Source organism: Typopeltis vanoorti, chromosome 23 (assembly GCF_054136105.1).
Source record: "Typopeltis vanoorti isolate ZY-2024b chromosome 23, IOZ_Tvanoo_1.0, whole genome shotgun sequence".
NCBI classification, from domain to species: Eukaryota; Metazoa; Arthropoda; class Arachnida; order Uropygi; family Thelyphonidae; genus Typopeltis; species Typopeltis vanoorti.
The window spans coordinates 18,649,248-18,669,964 of record NC_143571.1 but is presented as its reverse complement, the minus strand read 5'-3'; the positions used below and the strand labels follow the sequence as shown (position 1 = coordinate 18,669,964).

Below are 20,717 nucleotides of genomic sequence, written 5' to 3'. Positions count from 1 at the left end.
TTCTTGTTCGGTTTAAATTGAATAATTTGTGGTCTCTAAATTATTCAAAAATGATATTGAAATTATCTATTATACAGTGATATCAAAGTCAAAACCACTTTACGTACAACTAGCTGATGTAGCAACTTTATCATCAGTTTGCCACAACATTGAAAAAGAATCTATTGAAAGTGACATAAGCATTCGCATCAACTTATTAAATAGGCTGGTTATGAGTGGGATTAGCAACTTACCAAGAATCAATTGACTATTTAAAAACTCCTCTCCCTCCAGGCACATCTTAACAATAAGTTCGGAATACCTGAGAGGAGCTATAATAAATGTTTCGCCTTCTAATGTTTATAAATCCTGCAAAAAGGAGAATTTTTAAGTAGTTAAGGCCAGATTACTTAGGTTAAATATTTATCAACTATATAAAAATACACTTTAAATGATTTATTTATAATTTATAAACCTGATAAACATAACAAAAACAAATTTTCAGTTTCAATCCATGATTGGAGGGGAGGCATCATGGGAATTGTACTCAAATATAAGATTTATAAATTTTAGTGTTTCCAAAAGAATCTGAGAATACAGCTGCTATTATATCATATTGTTTTCATTGCCAAAATACAACTATCTTGAATGTTTCATTGCCACATCTCCTTGGCTTACTTAAAGAAAATGGTTATTACAATGTAATTGGGGGGGGGAGACAGCTCTGACATCTCCATACGTCTGACCCATTAGAAAAAATGTCATTTTTTTCAATTCATTTATAATTATGCAACTAGAATTCCTGATGTTGAATAACTATTGAAGTGAAGGTATTTTTGATATCGACCCTTCAATATCGTTTAACTATATTGAGCGCAGATAAGTTAACCACATAATGAAGTTCGATTACCATTATCTTTGAGGATATTATAATACTGAAATGTTTGGTCGCAAAATACTGAAGGGATAATTGTACCCGCTAAATCAGCTTGCCATTTCAGAGAGCATATTACTCGCACCTCTTTGGGAAAATGTGATGGTGTGATATATATCACAGAATAATTTTGGAGAATAATTGCAGGCAAGGGTAGTAACTTTCTGAGTTTGAGACCCTTGTAATTGTCTTGATTTATAATACATTCTCTCTCATTGCGTTTCTTGCCCCTATTTGAATTTCGTTCGAATTTTGTCTAGGACGCGAGAAACCTGTATAAGAACTTTAAGTAAAGATTAAGTAGCTAGTCTCATACGCATTTTTACTCCCAAAAATTCGGATTTTTCGGCCTTCGAGATGAAACAAGAAAACTGCGAGGAGATCACATTCAATTAAAAGTCTATTAACCTCATAGTCTTAGTTGCTTCGACCTCTCATACCAACCAACCCACGTACTTAAACCTGTCAAGTGGATAATATTGGCAGGTCGTGCCAAGTGTCCTTAGCTTTCGTAATCATAATTTTGTTCATATCTGTTCTCTTCATCAAAGTTTGCCTAATTGTGGAGTAAAACCGAGTTTCCATCAGTATGAGACGCTAGACCATTTTCATTTGTAAAACCCCTGATCCTACAAAGGGCTTCGTCGAAACCGGATGAGCAATGGAGGCTCTGTTTTATTTATAGAACGTGGAAAATTATCATGGTCACGAGTCCAATCGACATCTTATTAAACTCGCATGCAGTGCCATTTTTAGCATTAAATCTTTGAAGCCAAATCGAAATCTAACTTTAACATTTAATTATATTCCGAAATGCATGTGATACGGCATTTTGGACTATAAATTGTTTATGAAGTGTTTTTTTTTTTTTATATCATTATCATCCTACAAGATATACTGATCATATTGCTTTCAAAACAATTCCATATCGCACTGAAATTTTCGTAGATAATTCAAGGTTATTAGTTTTATATTTTTCGCTCAAAGCAAGTCATCTTGCTTTGATGCCCTCGTGGTGGCTCACATCTTTTTTTTTTTTTTTTTTTCTCTTCTTTTCTTTTTAAGTTTAAATGTTGACTGAAAACGTCCCAAGGAAAAGAACGATAAAAATGCAGAAATCAATATTAAATAATGGCAGGTAATATATCTACCTTTATGGGGTTGGCATGTTTTTGAAAAATTTCGTGGTGCAGCTATATGCCATCGACTACACACACACACACACACACACACACACACTGTTCGAAAGCCTGCTATGCTGAGAGTAGTTGTTGATTTTTTTATTATTTATTTTTATTTTTTATTTTTTTTTATAGGAGCTTCTTTCTTTCAGCAGCTAGTCGACAGTCATTGTTGGTCGGCAGAGCAGAAATATGATGCTCACCTTGACAGTCCATTCATCAGAACCTTTCACTGAGATAAACGTAACTCGGAAAACTGAAATAACATACTTTTGTGAATCCACCGGTGCAGAAGATCCTTGCAGAGAAATGATAACTGCCTATTGATGAACAAAATGCTTAAAATAATAATAATGCAAGTCACACAGTATACACATGATGCTGCTCTGGTAAATATTTCTAGTAAATCTTCAAAATTATTTTCTGCAACATTTGTTTACCTCTCTCTCTCACACACACACTTGTGAATTTGATCGCTTTTGTGTACACTCTTACGAGAAACGACTTGAGGTTTACAACTAGACTCACTTTGATTAATTTCACCCCCCCCCCGTTAAGATATTTCAAGAGAACTTTCATTGTTCCACTACTACGCCCTCTTTTATTTGAAAATGCGACAAAATAGGTCAGAAGAAACTTTCAGAATGCATTTTGAATATATCCTCTGAAATTATTGATTCTCAAGAGAATATTACAGGAAATTTGTGTAATGGCAACACTGTTAAAAGTATTTTATGCTCATTTGTGAAACTTTTTTGAAGTCTCTGACGGTATACAACCGCTTATACAGATATTAATATGTATACTCCAAACTTTTATTCTTTGCACACGCCTAAAAGTATGAACAAAAAATTGACCATATGAGCGTTTTATACGCTATCAAATAAATATCACTATTGCATCTAATCGTCATGACTTGTTAAAAGTTTAGAAGCAGCTACAACAAAAAATTGTTTCAGAATAACTTTGCTGACATAGCAAAATTTCTCCGGGGTTTTTATTGTCTGAAGCCTTATATCATCATTATTATTATTATGTGACACCTCCAGGGAGTCCAAAGACTCATCGAGGGAGAGTGTGCCAACAGTAGATAATCAAACTGCTAAGCGCATTAATTAAGTTTCCCCCAGGCATATGGTTGCGAAGCGCAACCATATGCCTGGGGAAGGAGTGTCCTAAGTTCGATTCTCGTCGGAGACGTGAGGAGCTGAAGGATTTTCCTCAGCCATAGCCAAGTTAGCCGGTCTTGGGCGTGGGCAGTAGGTTTTCTCCCAGTTTATCAGGGGTTTTTCATCCCGCAAAGCAGGTAAACCGGCCTTGAGAACTCAACAACACTGCGGACATAGGATACATCGGGGCGTAGGGACGACCATCTTATCCTGTGAACGGTTTAGGTCCAATGATTAATAAACCCTCCACACTGCAAGGTAAAAGAGGGGGAAAGGAAGATGAGACGAGATTCTTAAATCCTTTGCCACCCCATTAATACTACCTCTCAACTCATTTGTGCCTACCATCACGATAATCTCTTCTGAATTATGCGTTTTCTTTATCGCCAATTTTCTATTCAATATTCAAACCCTTTCTATTGTTCCATCAGGCACTCTTCAGGAATCCTACTCTCCATACCCTGATTGAGTTTCAATGGAAGCTAAACTATAATATAAATGAACGATAATTTCATTTATTTTAAGATTAGTAGAACAAATAAATAAATAATAATTCCTAATTCATTAAATATATTCAAGCATATGTACAGTCATTCTAAAATCCTTATTACATCCTTTCGCTGTAGTGGATAACTAGGCTTTTTTGGAATCCCTACAAAAAGCTTTTGGTGGTTGCCTAGGGGAACCGGAGAATGTTTTGGAACATTCTTCAAAGACTTGATGAGTCATTGGCTCTCGATTACCTTCTCCTCTCACAATACGGAGATCCGTATTATGACATACACTCTTTGTTTGAAAAATGCTTCAAGAAGAAGCATTTTTCATTCCTCCACCCTTATCATTGAGAATAAGGTTAAAAAACCGTTTCTTAAAATCGAAGAATCATCCGCCTTTTTAATAATATGACATCATTCCTAAAAAGCTTCATGGCCTGTACGCTTTTAAACATACGTCTTCCCTAGGAGTTTGAATGCAGACGAATAAATAAAACACTGTGCTCACACAGCACTTTCGTAAGATGATGACTGGAGTGTTGGAATCCTCTTTCGAAGATCAATACTGATACATATTAAGAAACAGGTAGTATATTTTAAGGGATATTCTATTCTATCTCCTCAGCCATACGGCTGGTGGGGGATGCTATATGTTTCCATACTAGGGAAATAACTATGAGCAAGGTGGTTATCCGTTGCCTTCCTTGCCGTACTATATCCTATGACTGTAATCCGTGTGTTCACAGGCCGGTTTGCCGGCATGCGGGATGAAAAATCCAGATAAACTGGTGGAGAAAATCCTGCTGTCCACAGCCAAGACCGGATAACTTGGCTATAGCTGAGGAAGCTATAGCCAAGCCTATTTTCGACCGATTCCCGAGTTAGTCGATCTCTGGCACGGGCAAGCAGGTTTTTCGTCCCCTCAAGAAAAATCGACCGTAGTACCCACATTATTTTAGACAATAACATCCTGTTAGGATTAGGTACCAAGAGATGGCAGCACTTGTTTGCCAGCCTCTCCATTGGTGGCTGCCTATAATTAGTGATAGATGGGCCAGCTATCTCTGATTTGCTACTGGTAGAGATTGAACTGCCCACTCGGTTTCCAAAAGCTGGATAGGATATAAAGGCCTCGCCTACTCCGTATAAGGAAATAAAAGGCGTTAGCGCATTTATTTTGTTTTTGATACACTATATATTGTTGAGGATTTATAGGAGAAAGGTAATCAGGCAGGCTTATAACTAGTAGAAAGTACTAGTAAGGAAGGCTAAATCAGATTATGAGAAGACCTTAGCCAAGCAGGTCAAAGGAAATTCCAAAGAATTGTTTCGCTACGTATCAAGTGAAAGGAAGGAAAACTTTACTGGGTGCTGATGATAGCAAGGTGAGTGAGGCAGATATAATAGTTACTGAGTATCTAAGTGACCACTTTTCAAAAGTTTATCACCCTTTGCGAGGATATTTCTGTTCCTCGTGTAGCAATAACTGATATGAAAACTGTGCTTAATGAATCAAAGGCACTTATGATATTGCAGAATCTAAATGCAAATATTGTGGTGTGTTTAGATGAGACATCAGCTCGCGTATTAATAATCTGAATATGCAAAAGAGCTCTCAAAGCCTCTTATCAGGCTGTTTAATGTAAATCTGAGTTCTGATAAGATCCATAGCGAGTGGAAAGAGTAAAATAATTCCTTTGCATAAAGGAGACCTTGAGACCCCAGTAGAAAATCATAGAGTAACCATTATTTCGAGAGTGGTGACAAAAGTATTGGAAAAGTTAGTTAAAGACAGAATTCAAGAATGGGCGGAAAAGAATATGATTCTCTATGGAGGGCAGAACGACTTTGTTAAAGGTCGGTCTTGTCTTAGTAATTTATTAACTTTTTATAATAGTGACAGCCGAGTTTGACAAGGGGAATGGTACACAACGATACTGCTGAATTTTGCTGAAGCATTTGACAGGATACCTCATGGAATTCTTTTAAGCAAATTGGAACAAATAGGAAATGATATTAAACTTGTGATGTGGATAAGAGAGTGCTGACAGGCAGATACCAAAAAAATAGTGTGTGGAGGAGCAGAGTGCAAGAGGAAGCAAGTAACGAGTGGTGGTATGCTGCAAGACACTGTGATATAGGAAAGTCATTGAAGGGAGATATTCAGTTGTTTGCTGATGATGCAAAGTTGGTAGCGTAATAGTTAATCATACCGATGTAGAAAGCTTGAGGATGATTTAAATAAGCCGGCAGTATGGACAAAAATATAATGGATGTCAGTTTAATGTCGAAAAATGTTATCAAATCAAATCATCTAATGGCTTTTATTCCCTTATAAGGAGTAGCGAAGGCCATGTTAGCCCTATCTAACTTTTGGAGACCCAGTGGGCTATTCAATCCCCACTGATAGCCAATCAGAGAGCGGAATTTTGGAACAGTGCAAAGTCATGCATTGTGGGATTAAAATATTGTAATCTATAGGCCACATTGATGGTCCTGCACTTCAGGAAAATGGTGAGGCTAGGGCGTTGAGAGCGCTGGTGGATAAAGAGCTAAACTTCACAGGGCATATTGCTAAGGTGTCCAAGGTAGCTCATAGGATTACTTTGCTATTGAAGAACACGCTAACATGAAGAGATAAAGAATATATCATTCTTTTTCATAATGCATCGATATGCCCATATCGGGGTTACTGTGCTCAGGTCTGGTCGACTGGATTTCTTGTAGATGAGAAAGTGGTAGCGAAGAGCGAAGATTCAGAGGCGAGTGACCAAGTTGGTGAGTGGTCTGTGTAATGCTCCTATGTTTGATAGATGAGAGTTTTTGGGTTACAGAAGTTGGTTGATTTTTGGGTTACAGAAGTTGGTTGATATGCAGAGAGGAGGAGATATGATAGAAACATTAAGCAATTAAAGGATTTTATTCGATTAATGCAAGGAAAAGATTTCAGCAGTTGGCTAGAGGTGGAAGAACAAGAGGTCATCCTGAAAATTGAATAAAAGTGTTGTTAAAAAGGTGTGGACTAGATGTTTCTGCTGGAGAGTGGTGAAAATGCAGAATGCATTTCAAGGGTTAGTTGTGAGTCTTCTCTCTGTCAATGAGTTAAAACTATCCATACAACAATATGTGTATGGATAGTTTGGGTCTCCAACGGTGAGTCTTCGGACTCCATGGTGATGCCCGTATAATAATAATGTTCAGGAGCAGCTACATACATAAGATCTATCACACACCTCCTTGAACTCATTCACAGAGGAGAACTAGCCCGCCTGTAGAAATCCCACTAAAAACACGTCAGCGATGGCATTCCATTACCGTGTTGACAAGTCGCAACATAGACATCCACAGAGGGCCATGATTGGACTAGAAAATCATCCACATCCTCTCACAACATATTGTGAGATGTTTCAGAGTCTACGAAAGTGCTCACATGGCACCAAAAATGGAACTTAAAGGAACGGAGACTTCACACTCAATTAACTGGAAGAACTCAATTAAATGCTGCATAAGTATGTCTTTTAATGCATAAGGTATGATAAAGCCAAGTCTACTGAAGTTTCAATAATCCAAAAGCAAGGCTACAACATTATATGGAAAATATGGAAAATATTGTCACAACTTTCTTTGCCGGCTATATTTTCCACGTGGACAACATATTCGTTCTTTAAGGAGCTCCGAATTTGAATTCAAGTTTTCCTAAGCGTATAATTTGCTCCCATGAAAAAAGCTTGTTAAAATATATAAAAAATCTAATTAGATTTTTAATAATGTTGACAGATTGTTGTTCAATGAAAATCCATATTTTCTAACCATTTCGAATTTTAATAGCTAGTATAGTATTACTTTCTTTCTTTTCTTATTTTTTTTTTTGACAAAAATTGAAAAAAATTACTTTTGACTGACTGTCAGTTTAACTGTTTTACTCAAAATCAGTTTCATGACTTTGTCAAAAAAAAAAAAAAAAAAAAAAAACGATGTAATTCGAAATGGTTAAAAAAATATGGATTTCATTCAGGTAAAAATTGCCAGCATTATTAAAAATCTAATTACATTTGTTATGTATTTTATGCATGCTTCTTTTATAGTTACAAAATATGCACTCATAGAAAATTTGGAAGTTATTATTATTTTTACAGACAACTCCATGGAGTCGTTGGACTCATCGAGTGAGGCCCTAAACATCATGTCAAGAACAATTATTAACATCCACACAGGATCTATCATACTTTGCCTTCAACTCATTCACAGTCATGGCACCCACAACAGACTCTGGCAGCTTATTCCACTCATTCACCACTCTCCACGTAAAAAACCTAGTTCCACCACCCTTGCTAACCACACTCTTGCCCAGTTTCCATAGATGGCCCCTAGTCCTCCCACCACCAGTCCTGTTCTGAAAAATATCCTCTGAATTAATCTTATAGAAACCCTTCAGTAATTTGAATGTCTCAATCATATCACCCCTTTTCTGCTTATCAACCGATTTCTGCAACCCACAAATCTTCAACCTCTTCTCATAAGGTTCATTCCATAGACCTGCTATGCTCTGTCACTCACCTCTGGATCCTCTCCACCACTCTCTATCAAGAAGAAACCCTGGCGCCCAGATCTGGGAACAGTAGTCAAGATGGGTTCTTATTAAGGCTCGATTACAGAGGAACAATAACTTGCTTGTCTCTGCTCGTCAAAGTATTCTTCAGTAACCAATTGATTTGATGAGCTGATTTAGCCACTTTTGCATTGTGCCCCTAAACTTCAATTCCCTATCCACTAACACTCCCAAATCCCTGGCCTTATCAATCTCTTGGAGTATAGTTCCACCAATATGGTATAGAGCCTAATCTTTTCACCTCAAAATGCATAACCTTACACTTTGCCACATTAAATTGATATCCATTCTCTTTAGCCCAGTCCTCCAATCTATCCAAATCATCCTGCAAAATTTTGACATCATGTGCATTCACTATTGCTCTACCCAACTTTGCATCATCAGCAAAGAAATGAACAGTTCCTCTGAGATCCTTTCCTATATCGTTAATGAACAAATTAAATAGTAGTGGTCCAAGAACAGAACCCTGCAGCACACTAGTCACAGGTCGTCTTTTGGACTCTACCCCTGAACAAACTACTCTCCTAATATCTCTCCATCAGCCCGCATCCATCTCACCAACCCTATATCCATCCCTATATGCTGCTGTTTACTGATTAGAATTCCATGTGGTATCTTGTCAAAGGCCTTTGCCAGGTTCAGCAGTATCACTATAAGCCCATTACCCTTATCCAGTTCAGCAGTCACTGTGTTATAAAAACGTGAGCAAGTTACTGAGGCATGATCTACCCTTCACAAAACCATGCTGTCCGCGTATTTTTCTCTTGACTACTTTCTCCAAAACCTTGACAACGACTCCTGATATGCTGATCGGTCCATAATTTGCAACAGCAGTCTTGGAACCTCCTTTATGCAGTGGAACTATTTTCCCCTCTTTCCACCCCCTCGGGACTTACCCAGACCCGAGACTCAAATTAAACAAAATGGTCAAGGGCACTGACAATTCTTTAGCCGCTTCACTAAGACCCGAGCTGGTATAGCATCCAATACCACAGTTGTATTCATATCAAGTTATTATTATTATTCCTGACACCTCCAAGGAGTCCGAAGGCTCATTGCGGGAGGACACCTACAACTGTTTCAACTGATACAACTGTCTCAACCGAATTATCTCAATCAACGCCATCTACCGCCCACCACCACAACCGGTATTCTATGTCTGTAAATTGCGTGTGTTCTGAAGGGCCGATTTGTCTGCATGCGGGATGAAAAACCCGAGTTTCCAGGAGAAAAAACCCTGCTACCACCGTATGAGATCTGCTAACTCACCTCCGATTAAAATCGTCCAGATAAAGATTCCTCCCGTCACGATGCGAATCGAACTTAGGCCTATTCTAATCGAAGGGCGTAATGTACTGTCGTTCTTCCAATTGCGCTACGGAGGCATACTATCTTATCTTCAGAATTGATTTCATGTATGTGCATACTCTAGATAAAACTTATTTATATTTGTTGGTCTGGGTTTGTAATTACGACCGAAGTAATTACAGCTACTGTATGTGGTCAGTTTGGCTGTTTTGTGAGATAAACCCCCAAATTTCCTGGTGCAAACTTATACTACTACCATTTGAGATCTGCTAACTCGCCTTCAGTTGAAAAGCTCTTACAAAAGTTCTTCGCATCCTAGATGGAATTCGTCTTTCCCGTCTAAAGGTATCATCATTACCTGCTAAGCTACTGTGGTTCTTAATTATGTGATCTCTCTGCTCTAGTAGCATAGCAGACGGTACAGAACCCCAAATTTGATATTTGATTTGAATATCATGTGACACACACACACACACACACACACACACACACACACACACACACACACAGTGTTAATGTGTAAGGCTTGTTTTTTACTTCCTATTGAATTGTTAATAAATAAAAATGATATTAATCAATTTATTCATTTATTAAACATTTCAATGATAATAAGCCTTGGCTTGCAACTTACAGGAGGGATTCTCGATTTTTCATCTGTATTACCCTACAGTCTCCAAAGGGGGAATATCTTTCTTATAATAGCTCTCCAATGGCTATTTTAATGTCTTCAGCTGTTTTTGGTCTACTTACAGACTCACCTACCACCAGGAATTGATATATTTTAAAAAAATTTATTTTTTAGTGTATCTACCGATAAAAGAGCCTCCGTAGCTGGTCTTACGGAGGTAGAGTTTTTTTTTTCTCCCGGGAACAAGGATTTTTTGTCCCTCAGAACAGACAAGCCGGCCATTAGAGCACACGCAATAAACATACATAATATGCTGTCTGTAGAAAACAACACTTGTCATCCACCTGCCAGGGGAACGTGAAACCAGGCAAGAAACCAAAGCACAAATAGTCCAACGGAACCCATAGGAGGTGGATGGTACTGTCCAGGCACCAGCTAAGTATTAAAAATAAATCTAACAACAAAACCATTTTCACGTACTCTTTCCCACGGCTGAAAATTCCTACTGTAGATATTTACTGGATTAGGGAAAATGAAACAATTTTTCTATTGCATTCGTTATTATTCTTTCATATTTATTTGTTTGCTTCAAGGTTTGCACACACACACACACTAAGGAATACGCTTATATTATTAAAATTCAACTTTCGATAAAACTGATATTCGTTACATAACTTAGTTTTATATATATATATATATATATATATATATAAAACTAACTCATGAAATTTTCTAGTGCGGTGCGTTTTCGCTAATTTATGAACTTATCGACAATTGCAACGATTCCGATTATAAACAGACATAGCCAATGTCAACAAGTTACTCTGGTGTAATATAATTATCTCAGTACTGGGTAGGTGGCGCAACTGGAAGGTGCTATCACGAGATAATTTTATTTGTAGGAAATGCATCTTCGTAATCAGGAGCGAAATATACTCCCAACAAACATTAAATGAGAAACGCATCTTGTTTCACGTCATGTCTAGTCTCTCCCTCTCCCATCCTCTGTCCATTCCTTCTCGTTCAATCGCTTCTCTCACGCACCAATTGGACTACAATCACTATCACCCTCCTCCATTGTTGCAAGGTTACGGTAATGAATAGCAGGGATAGCTACTGCGCTCTAAGTAGTCAGCCATGAACTTGCCGGTATTAGTTCCTGTCACACTGGTCCAAGTGGCGGTGATGGATGAGGAAAGAAAACGAAGCATGAAAGAGAGGAGATTTAAGAATATGCGAGATAGCGACACAAAGGCTGTATAAAACAAGGGCATGCAAGCGTTTAGTATATGATGTACGTATATAGTAGCGTTGTCAAGGTTGCATATGGCAAGACAAGGTCACTGAGTTTCTTAAGAAAATGCAAATTACATGTCTTTAGTGCAATCATCATTGCACAACGTTCGTTTGACGTTGTTCTTAGAATAACTTCATTTGTTTATAATATTTAAAAATCACAACTTATATTTATTATGATATAAATTGTATTTCATGATATCAGAGTAAGAACAAGGATAAGAAGATACTTTTTTTTGTTGTTCTTTTGATAATACTGTATTATCTACAGTATGCTATCAAGTAAACTTCAGTTCAGTGTATTGAAACTCACCAGAACTTCTACTGATGAATTGCACTGGTCATCATTTTGATGTACTGATTTTTCATCACAGAGAATATGATTAATATTTCTTACCTTTATGCAGTCACAAGACTCATTGTGAAAGATCTACCTTAGGCAATACAAAGTCTGTTGTACCACTTGTTAAACTCATTCACTGTTTGCACTTTTGCCATCCTCTCAGACAATGAATTCAATACTACTACAACTCTCTCTGCAAACCACTTACTTCTTTACTCTCCTCCTACTATACTTCCTATAGCAACTTTCAGGGATGGCTACTTGTTCCTTCTCCTCGTTTTACAATATGAACAATTTCCCCAATGTCAATCCAGTAATAACTTTCAACATCTTCAGTGTCTCAATCACATGTCTCTCTCTCTTCATCTTCTATGTACCAAACTCTATAATTTGCATGCTTTTAGTGTCTCCTCACAACCAATTTCATAGTCTGGATATCATTTTCATTGATTTCTTATCTGCCTTTGTACCTTTCCAAGGGTGTTCAAATCCCACTGACCAGATCTGAGCACAGTAATCCAGATATGGTTTGATGAGTGCTTTATTATTATTATTATTATCATTATTATAATGGTGTCTCCATGGAGTCAAAAGACTCGTCGCGGGAGACCCCACATTGACACACTAACCATTATTTACACAATACCTATCATACTTCTCCTTAAATTCATTCACAACCACCTCCGACAATGCATTCTACCCCTTCACAACCCTCCAAGTAAAAAATCAAGTCCTAACACCCTTGTTAACCACACTCTTAAATAATCTCCAGGGATGGCCCCTCGTTCTCTCCCTTCCTGCACTGGTCTTAAAAATGTCATTAGTATCAATCCTGTAAAATACCTTTAATAATTTATATGCTTCTATCATATCTCCTCTCCTACGTCTATCAGCTAGTTTTTGGAGCCCACAGATCTTCAATCTATCCTGGTAGGGAACATCCCGCAGACCTGCAACAATCTTTGTAACTCGCCTCTGCATCCTCTCTGCATCCAGGTGACCAGATCTGTGCACAATAGTCCAAATGCGATCTTATCAATGCCTTATAAAGTGGAACAATAACTTCCTTATCCCTGCTAGTTAGTGTGAACTTTAACAACTATGTAATTTGCTGTGATGTTTTGGCAATCTTTGCAATATGCCCTTTAAACTTAAGTTCTCTGTCCACAATGACTCCCAAGTCCCTTGCCTCATCAACTTCTTGCAGTAAACAGCATGTGATTTCATTCCCGAAGTGCATCACCTTACACTTAGTCCATACCGCCAGTCTATTCAAGTCATCCTGCAAGATATCTACATCATCTGAATTGACTATCGCTCTTCATAATTTTGCATCATCAGCAAACAAGTGGATATTTCCCTTCAAAGTATTCTCAATATCATTGATGTACAAATTAAACAATAGAGGACCAAGCACTGAGCATGGAGGTACACCACTAGTCACTTGCCTTTTCCTGGACTCAGCTCCTCCATAAACCACCTTTTGATATCTAAAAACCAGCCATCCTCTAATCCATATAACGAGCTTCAGATCCATACCCATTAGCTCTAATTTATACAACAGAGTTCCGTGTGGAATCTTGTCGAATGCCTTTGCAAAGTCCAGCAGTATCACTGAGTAAGGATTTCCTTTATCCAACTCTACCATTACTTTATCATAGAAAGTAAGCAAGTTACTGAGGCAAGACCTACCTTTCACAAAATGTGTTGTCCCTTATAAAAGTATCATATCGCTATCCACCCAGTCCTGAATTATAATTTTTACCAATTTCTACAAAACCTTAACCACCACTCCAGATATATATATATTTTGCGACCTCAGTTTTGGAGCCTCCCTTGTGCAGTGGAATTATTTTCCCCTCTTTCCACTCTATTGGTACTTTACCAGAACTGAGGCTTAAATTAAACAGCCTGGTTAGAAGAGGCGCTAATTCTCTTGCACGTTCTCGTAACACATGAGCCAATATGCCATCTAACCCAATGGCAGTGTTAGCATTAAGATTCTGTAATATATTAAGCACCTCTATTTCGTCTATCTCTTGACTCTTCAGTCAATGACACATTTGACACTGCACTATCACAACCAAGATGGTACAATTTTGCAAAATGATCACTAAGCAACTTAACTATTAGATTTGATTCTGTTATTTCTCTACCATCAATACTTTTTAAAGTAATCTTTCCATGGTTATTCTTCCTTTTGCAAAAATTTGATGTAGCTTCAAAATGACAAAGCATTTTCATCAATTTTTTACAGAAGTTAAGTCCTATAAGATTGTTACAAAAATGACCTTGTATGTCTGTATATAGTTAAAGCTAAATGTTAACATAAATAATCCTACGGGATTTGACTGTGCTTACTGCTCTAAGAAGAAAATTTCTAGAATGCCATGAACAGTGGCAATAGCTTGCCACCAGAAACTTTTGTATGATAGCTCCTTATAAGGATATATGAAAGTTGGTTGCGAATTCCACTTGTAAACACCTTCAAGGTCAGTGTCAAATGGACCGACAACTTCAGATGAGCTTCTGCTGCCCAACGAAATAGGATTAAAGAGTGCAGTAGGAGAACAAAGAAACAGTCAGTGCAGGTGAAAGATCAAGAGATCACACCGAAATGTTCAGGGTCTAATATCTTCATGCAGGGATCCGAAAGAGGATGAATAAAAGGTGTTGGCCAGAAGAACGGATTCAGTCTTCCAATCGGCTGTCTAGTGGAGGTCCATCGGATGTCAGTCATCAAGGATGTGACCTTCTAAAGAAGCCATGGCAGGTCTGAAGGGATGATGAGAGAAGCCGATCTGCTAGGTAGAGACTAGACCTGATGACAATCTTTGCTGGGAGCTATTTTCCGAGGAGAGGAAACTTCGAGCTGGGAGGAACTGCTCCGTTATGTTAAATTTGCACACACCCCTCATGCCGAACCCTTTTGCCCTAAGTGCTGGAGCTGACAGCTTCCCAGAAGCCGTCAGTGTTGATAAATCTAAAGCCGGTGTATGAAGGGAGTCAAAATCTGACACGGAAGGAAATGTCAGAACTCCAATTCAAAGCCGAGGAATAAGTACGCACAGTGGGTAGCAGCCCTAAAGTGAGTTTGACTCTTTTATTCTGTTTTGTGAATTATAGGAGAACTTTAATAGTGGACTGTTAAGTTTAAGGTGTTGAATTTCGGCAGAGTTAGTGAATGAATTTTAATGTTTGATAAGTGATTGAAGATCATGTATGTTAGCAGTTTGATAGCGGTACAATTGTTTAGGATGGTAACAGTTTGTTAATAGTACAATTGCCTAGGATAGTATCAGTTTTGTTAATTGTACAATTGCCTAGGATATTAATGCAGTTTTGGAAATGGAATGAATATTTATGTATCATGATAATCTTGAATTGAAAGTGTATTTTAACATAATAGGTTGTTATTAAGAGTTAAACTGAGAAATGTCTCTTTAAACGGAATTATAGTGTAAATTGTTTAGTTGTAAATAAATATGTTTTTTAATTGTCAGAGTGTCGCCTAAATTTTAATTATACGATGTACTGTTCCGAAAAAAATTAGAGCCTATTTTGCGGGAACCCAGGAGAAAAGTAGAGAGAATAATTAGTGGACCACTAATGTAAACTATAATTAATCGGAGGTAATTTGTGTTTAAAGGGAAAACTACTGGACACACTCACCATATCTTATTACTAGGAAATGAACATTGGTGGTGCAGCTTATCAAATAAATTTTCCCATGTTCGAACAGTAAGAAGGCAGTTAGTTGAAAGGGAGAAGGCAGAAGGCAGATAGTTGAAAGGGAGTTTATACATTAAGGGAAAACATATATAGGAAGAAATAGAATAATATTACAAAGATGCAGCAGACTGCATAAAGTTAAAGATAGAGTAATGATAAAGAAAGATAACGGTGTACAAGGATAACCATATCGAGATTAAAAGAATATAAGATTGAAAGATAAAGAGGATAAGAAATAGAATAAGATTAAGTTTGAGATATATAGAAAAGATAAAATAGATAAGAATACCCCCCCCCCACCATTTACACTTTTACTTGCCACATAGCGAAAGAACTCCTTAGGGTTTCTTTTGGATTCATCAGCTAGCTTCCTCTCATAATTAGCTTCGGCTTTCCTTACCATACAGGTGACTCTCTTCGCTTGTACCTTGTACTGTAGGAATGCTCATCACCTTTTTCTTTATACTTCCTCCACAACCTTTTCTTTATCTGCAACTCTTGCTTAATAATATTATTCATCCATCTTACTCCTACTTGATTAACTCTGATACAGCTTTCTTTAAATACTCCTTGACAGTCTTCCACGCATCATCAACATCTCTCCCCTTCAAATTCTGATGCCATGGCATTGCTGAAAGCTGACTTCTCAGCTTGTCATAATCACCAGCCTTGTAATTCCACATATACCTCTTACAGAATATTCAGCACATCTTACAATCTCCCAGGTCAAGACCACATGATTGCTTTCCCCTAGTGGAGACAGTGTAACTAAATTACTTATTGATATGTTCTCCGATGTTATGACCAGATCTAACGCTCTAGAATCTCTTGTCCTTTCCATTGCATGCTGTCTTAGGTAGTTATCTCTTAACAACTGTATAAACTCCATTTGTTGCTTGTGACCATTCTTCTTTCTCCCAATCTATGTCCCCAAAGTTAAAATCCCCCATAATAATTACTCGACCTTCACTCATCGTGCTAATTTGCCAATACATACTGTCTACATTCTATCTTCTACCCCTTGGATTATAGCAACAACCGATTATATATTTTGCCTTGTTGATCTCTATCTCACACCAAACAGCCTCGAATGAATCTTATTAATGCCTTATAAAGTGGAAAATAACTTCCTTACCCTGCTTGTTAGTGTGTTCTTCAACAACCGTGTAATTTGATGTGTTGTTTTGGCAATCTTTGCAATATGCCCTTTAAACTTAAGTTCTCTGTCCACAATGACTCCCAAGTCCCTTGCCTCGCCTGGATACCATTTTCGTTGATTTCTCATCTGCTCTGCACCTTTCCAAGGGTGTTCAAATCCCACTGACGAGATTTGAGCACAGTAATCCAGATATGGTTTGATGAATGCTTTATTATTATTATTATTATTACGGCAATCGACAGACTCATCGAGGGAGGCCCTAACATCATGTCGAGAACAACTATTCGACATTCACACAGTATCTATCATACCTCGCCTTGAACTCATTCATAGTTGTAGCACCCACAACAGACTCTGGCATCTTATTCCACTCATGCACCACTCTCCAAGTAAAAAACCTAGCTCTAACACACTTGCTAACCACATTCTTGCCCAGCTTCCATATATGGCCCCTAGTCCGTCCACCACCAGTCCTATTCTCAAAAATATCTTCTGAATTAATCTTATAGAAACCCTTCAGTAATTTGAATGTCTCAATCATATCACCCCTTTTCCGCGTATCAACCAATTTTTGAAACCCATAAATCTTCAACCTGAAATAGAATATAGACCTGTTATCATCTTGCTCACTCGTCTTCGGCCTCCTCCCCATCAAGAAGAAACCCTAGCACCCATATCTAGGCACAGTAGTCTAGATGGGGTCTTATCAAGGCTCGATAAGGAACAATAAATTGTTTGTCTCTGCTTGTTAAAGTATTTTTCAGCAACCATGTGATTTGATGAGCTGAGTTAGCCACTTTTGCAATGTGTCCCCCTAAACTGCAACTCCCTATCCACCAATACTCCCAAGTCCCTGTCTTCATCAATCTCCTGGAGTATGGTTCCACCAATGTGATATACTGCTGCTAATCTTTTCACCCCAAAATGCATAACCTTGCACTTTGCCACATAATGTGGCAAAGTGTAAGGTTATTATTATTATAATGGTGTCTCCATGGAGACACTATTATAATAATAATACAAAAATAATAATACATGATAAAAATAATCAAAAGACTCATCGTGGGAGACCCCACATTGACACAGTAACCATTATTTACAAAATACCTATCGTACTTCTCCTTAAATTCATTCACAGATGAAGCATTCACAACCACCTCTGGTAACACATTCTACCCCTTCACAACCCTCCAAGTAAAAAATCAAGTCCTAACACCCTTGTTAACCAACTCTTAAATAATCTCCAGGGATGGCCCTTCATTCTCTCCCTTACTGCACTGGTCTTAAAAAAAAGTCATCAGTATCAATCCTATAAAATCCCTTTAATAATTTTGTTAAAATTATTAAAGGGATTTTAATAATTTTAACAAAATTATTAAAATAACTAAAATATTAAATTACTAAAATAACTATAATGAAGAATTGCTGAAAGCTGACTTCTCAGCTTGTCATAATCACCAGCGTTGTAATTCCACATATACCCCTTCTTAACAGAATATTCAGTACATCTTACAATCTCCAAGGTCTAGACTACACGATTGCTTTCCCCAAGTGGAGACAGTGTAACTAAATTACTTATTGATATGTTCTCCGATGTTTTGACCAGATCTAACACTCTAGAATCTCTTGTCTCTTCCATTACATGCTGTCTCAGGTAGTCATCTCTTAACAACTGTATAAACTCCATTTGTTCCTTGTGACGATTCCTTCTCCCAATCTATGTCCCCAAAGTTAAAATCCCCTATAATAATTACTCGATCTTCACTCATCATGCTAATTTGCCAAATTGCATGCTATCTACATTCTCTCTTATACCCCTTGGATTATAGCAACAACCAATTACATATTTCGCCTTGTTGATGTCTATCTCACACTAAAAAATTTATATAATGGAATCACTACCCTTTTATCACTGCTAGTAAATGTCTTAATATTGCAGCAATTCTCTTGTTTGTAAAACCTATGCAATATGTCTTCTGAACTTCAAATTTCTATCTATTCCAAGATCCCTCACTTCCTCTACTTCTTTAAGTATAACTTTGAGTGAGTAAGAAGCATCCCATCTGTGGATCCCAAATTTCAAAACCTTACATTTTGCATTAAACTGCTATCCCCTTCATTTTGAAATCCTGAAGAGCCAAAACATCAGCACTGTTACTAATAACACTCCCAAGCTTCACATCATTTACAAACAACTGAGTAGCTCCTTATAGGCTGTTCAGATATTATTATTATTCAGGCCTCCATGGGAAAATGAAATGAAATGAAAGGAAAATGAAAATGAAAAAGATATAAACATAAAAATTGCAAAATATTTAAAAATAACAGGAGTAATTAACTCTATATTTAAACCAAACCTAGTTCAAAAACAAACCAGGCTAAAAGTATACAATACATTAGCCCTACCGGTCTTAATGTATGGAAGCGAAATCTGGACAATAAAACAAAAAGACAAACAAAGATTAACAACAGCAGAAATGAAGTTTATGAGAAAAACTGCAAAGTATACCATCACAAAAGAAACGAAGATATTATGAAAGAATTAAACCAAGAACTAGTAATTGAAAAAATTAAAAAATATAAACATAGATGGATGGAACACATTCAAAGAATGAAAACAGAAAGATTACCAAAACAAGCCTTAAAGTACAAGCCATTAGGAAAAAGAAAACCAGGACGTCCTCTTAAAAGATTCAACAATGACTTCTAAGGCCGGAACAGGCCATACTAGGCCTAAATCCTTGATACGTATGATGATGATGATGATGCCTCCATGGAGTCAAAAGAGTCATCACGGGAGGTCCTTCCTAGGAAACACAAAGTCTATCATATCCTTGAACTCATTGACCGTTCTCGCTCTCACCAGTCTATCAGGTAATGCATTCCGCAGTTCAACCACCCTCCATGCAAAAAACCACTCCTCACCCTCTTGCTCACAGCTTCCTTTCATAACTTCCAGGGATGGCCCCTCATCATCACTCCTTCCTGCTTTACCACTAAGCAAAAGAACTTCTCAATGTCAACCCTGTAACCACCTCTCAACAGCTTAAAAGTCTCAATCATATCACCTCTCCTTCTATCTACCAAACTCTTTAGTCCACATTCCCTCAGATATTATGCCAATGATACTATCACTGAACCTATAAGGTTCAGTGACAGTATCATTGACATAACATTTGAACAGTGACGGTCCGAGTTCTGAACCCTGTGGAAATCCCTTTTGTAACTAACCTTCCTACTGTGTGATAATGCTCTCCCCAACATTAGTCTCTCTGATATCAATCAGAAAGTGAGTTTACTAATCCAGTCATTCACTAATCTAATATCTGAATCCACATGTTGCTACTTAAGTTTTAAAAGAGGTATACCGTGAGTAGACATATCGATACAAAATAAATAACGGAAAAAACTCACGTAGAAAGATTATTTAATAGTATAATTTTCGCCTGTGTGTCATAGGCATCTTCTGTACATTAAGCTCAAAATTAAAGACTAACTGACAATTCCAAAAAGCGCCACCTAAGTAGCTGGTGTAAGATAACTAAAAAGGTCAATAACTTTCCTTAAAAAAAAAAAAAAAAAAAAAAAAAAAAAAAAAAAAAAAATTAATACAATAAAAAGTTAGGAAAGATTAGCTGATTTGTAAAGTACTATCTCCCATAAAGGGGATAGACGTAAGCCGTCAGATCTGTTTAAGTTAGGAGAATGAAGTAGAGTTTCTTTATAAAGAGTTCTTCACAAAAGTCAGTTTCTCATGGAACGCCTTTATAAAGAAACATGTGAAACTCTACTTCATTCTCCTAACTTAAACAGATCCGACGGCTTACATCTATCCCCTTTATGGGAGATAGTACTTTACAAATCAGCTAATCTTTCGTAGCTTTT

At 37.3% G+C, this 20,717-nt stretch overlaps 1 protein-coding gene across 13 annotated transcripts in view; it reads left to right on the top strand.

Annotated features, from left to right (window-relative positions):
* LOC150093662 (uncharacterized) overlaps positions 1 to 20,717 on the top strand; it is a 442,983-nt gene that overhangs the window by 82,315 nt on the left and 339,951 nt on the right. Inside the window, exon 1 of one of the 13 annotated variants that reach the window (XM_090412728.1) lies at positions 11,451 to 11,596. The exons of the other annotated variants lie outside the window; for them this stretch is intronic. Coding sequence (XP_090268854.1) covers positions 11,592 to 11,596 — 5 coding nt within the window. The 5' untranslated portion in view covers positions 11,451 to 11,591. Of the gene's footprint in view, positions 1 to 11,450; positions 11,597 to 20,717 lie in introns of those variants that run through there. 13 annotated transcript variants of the gene reach the window in all.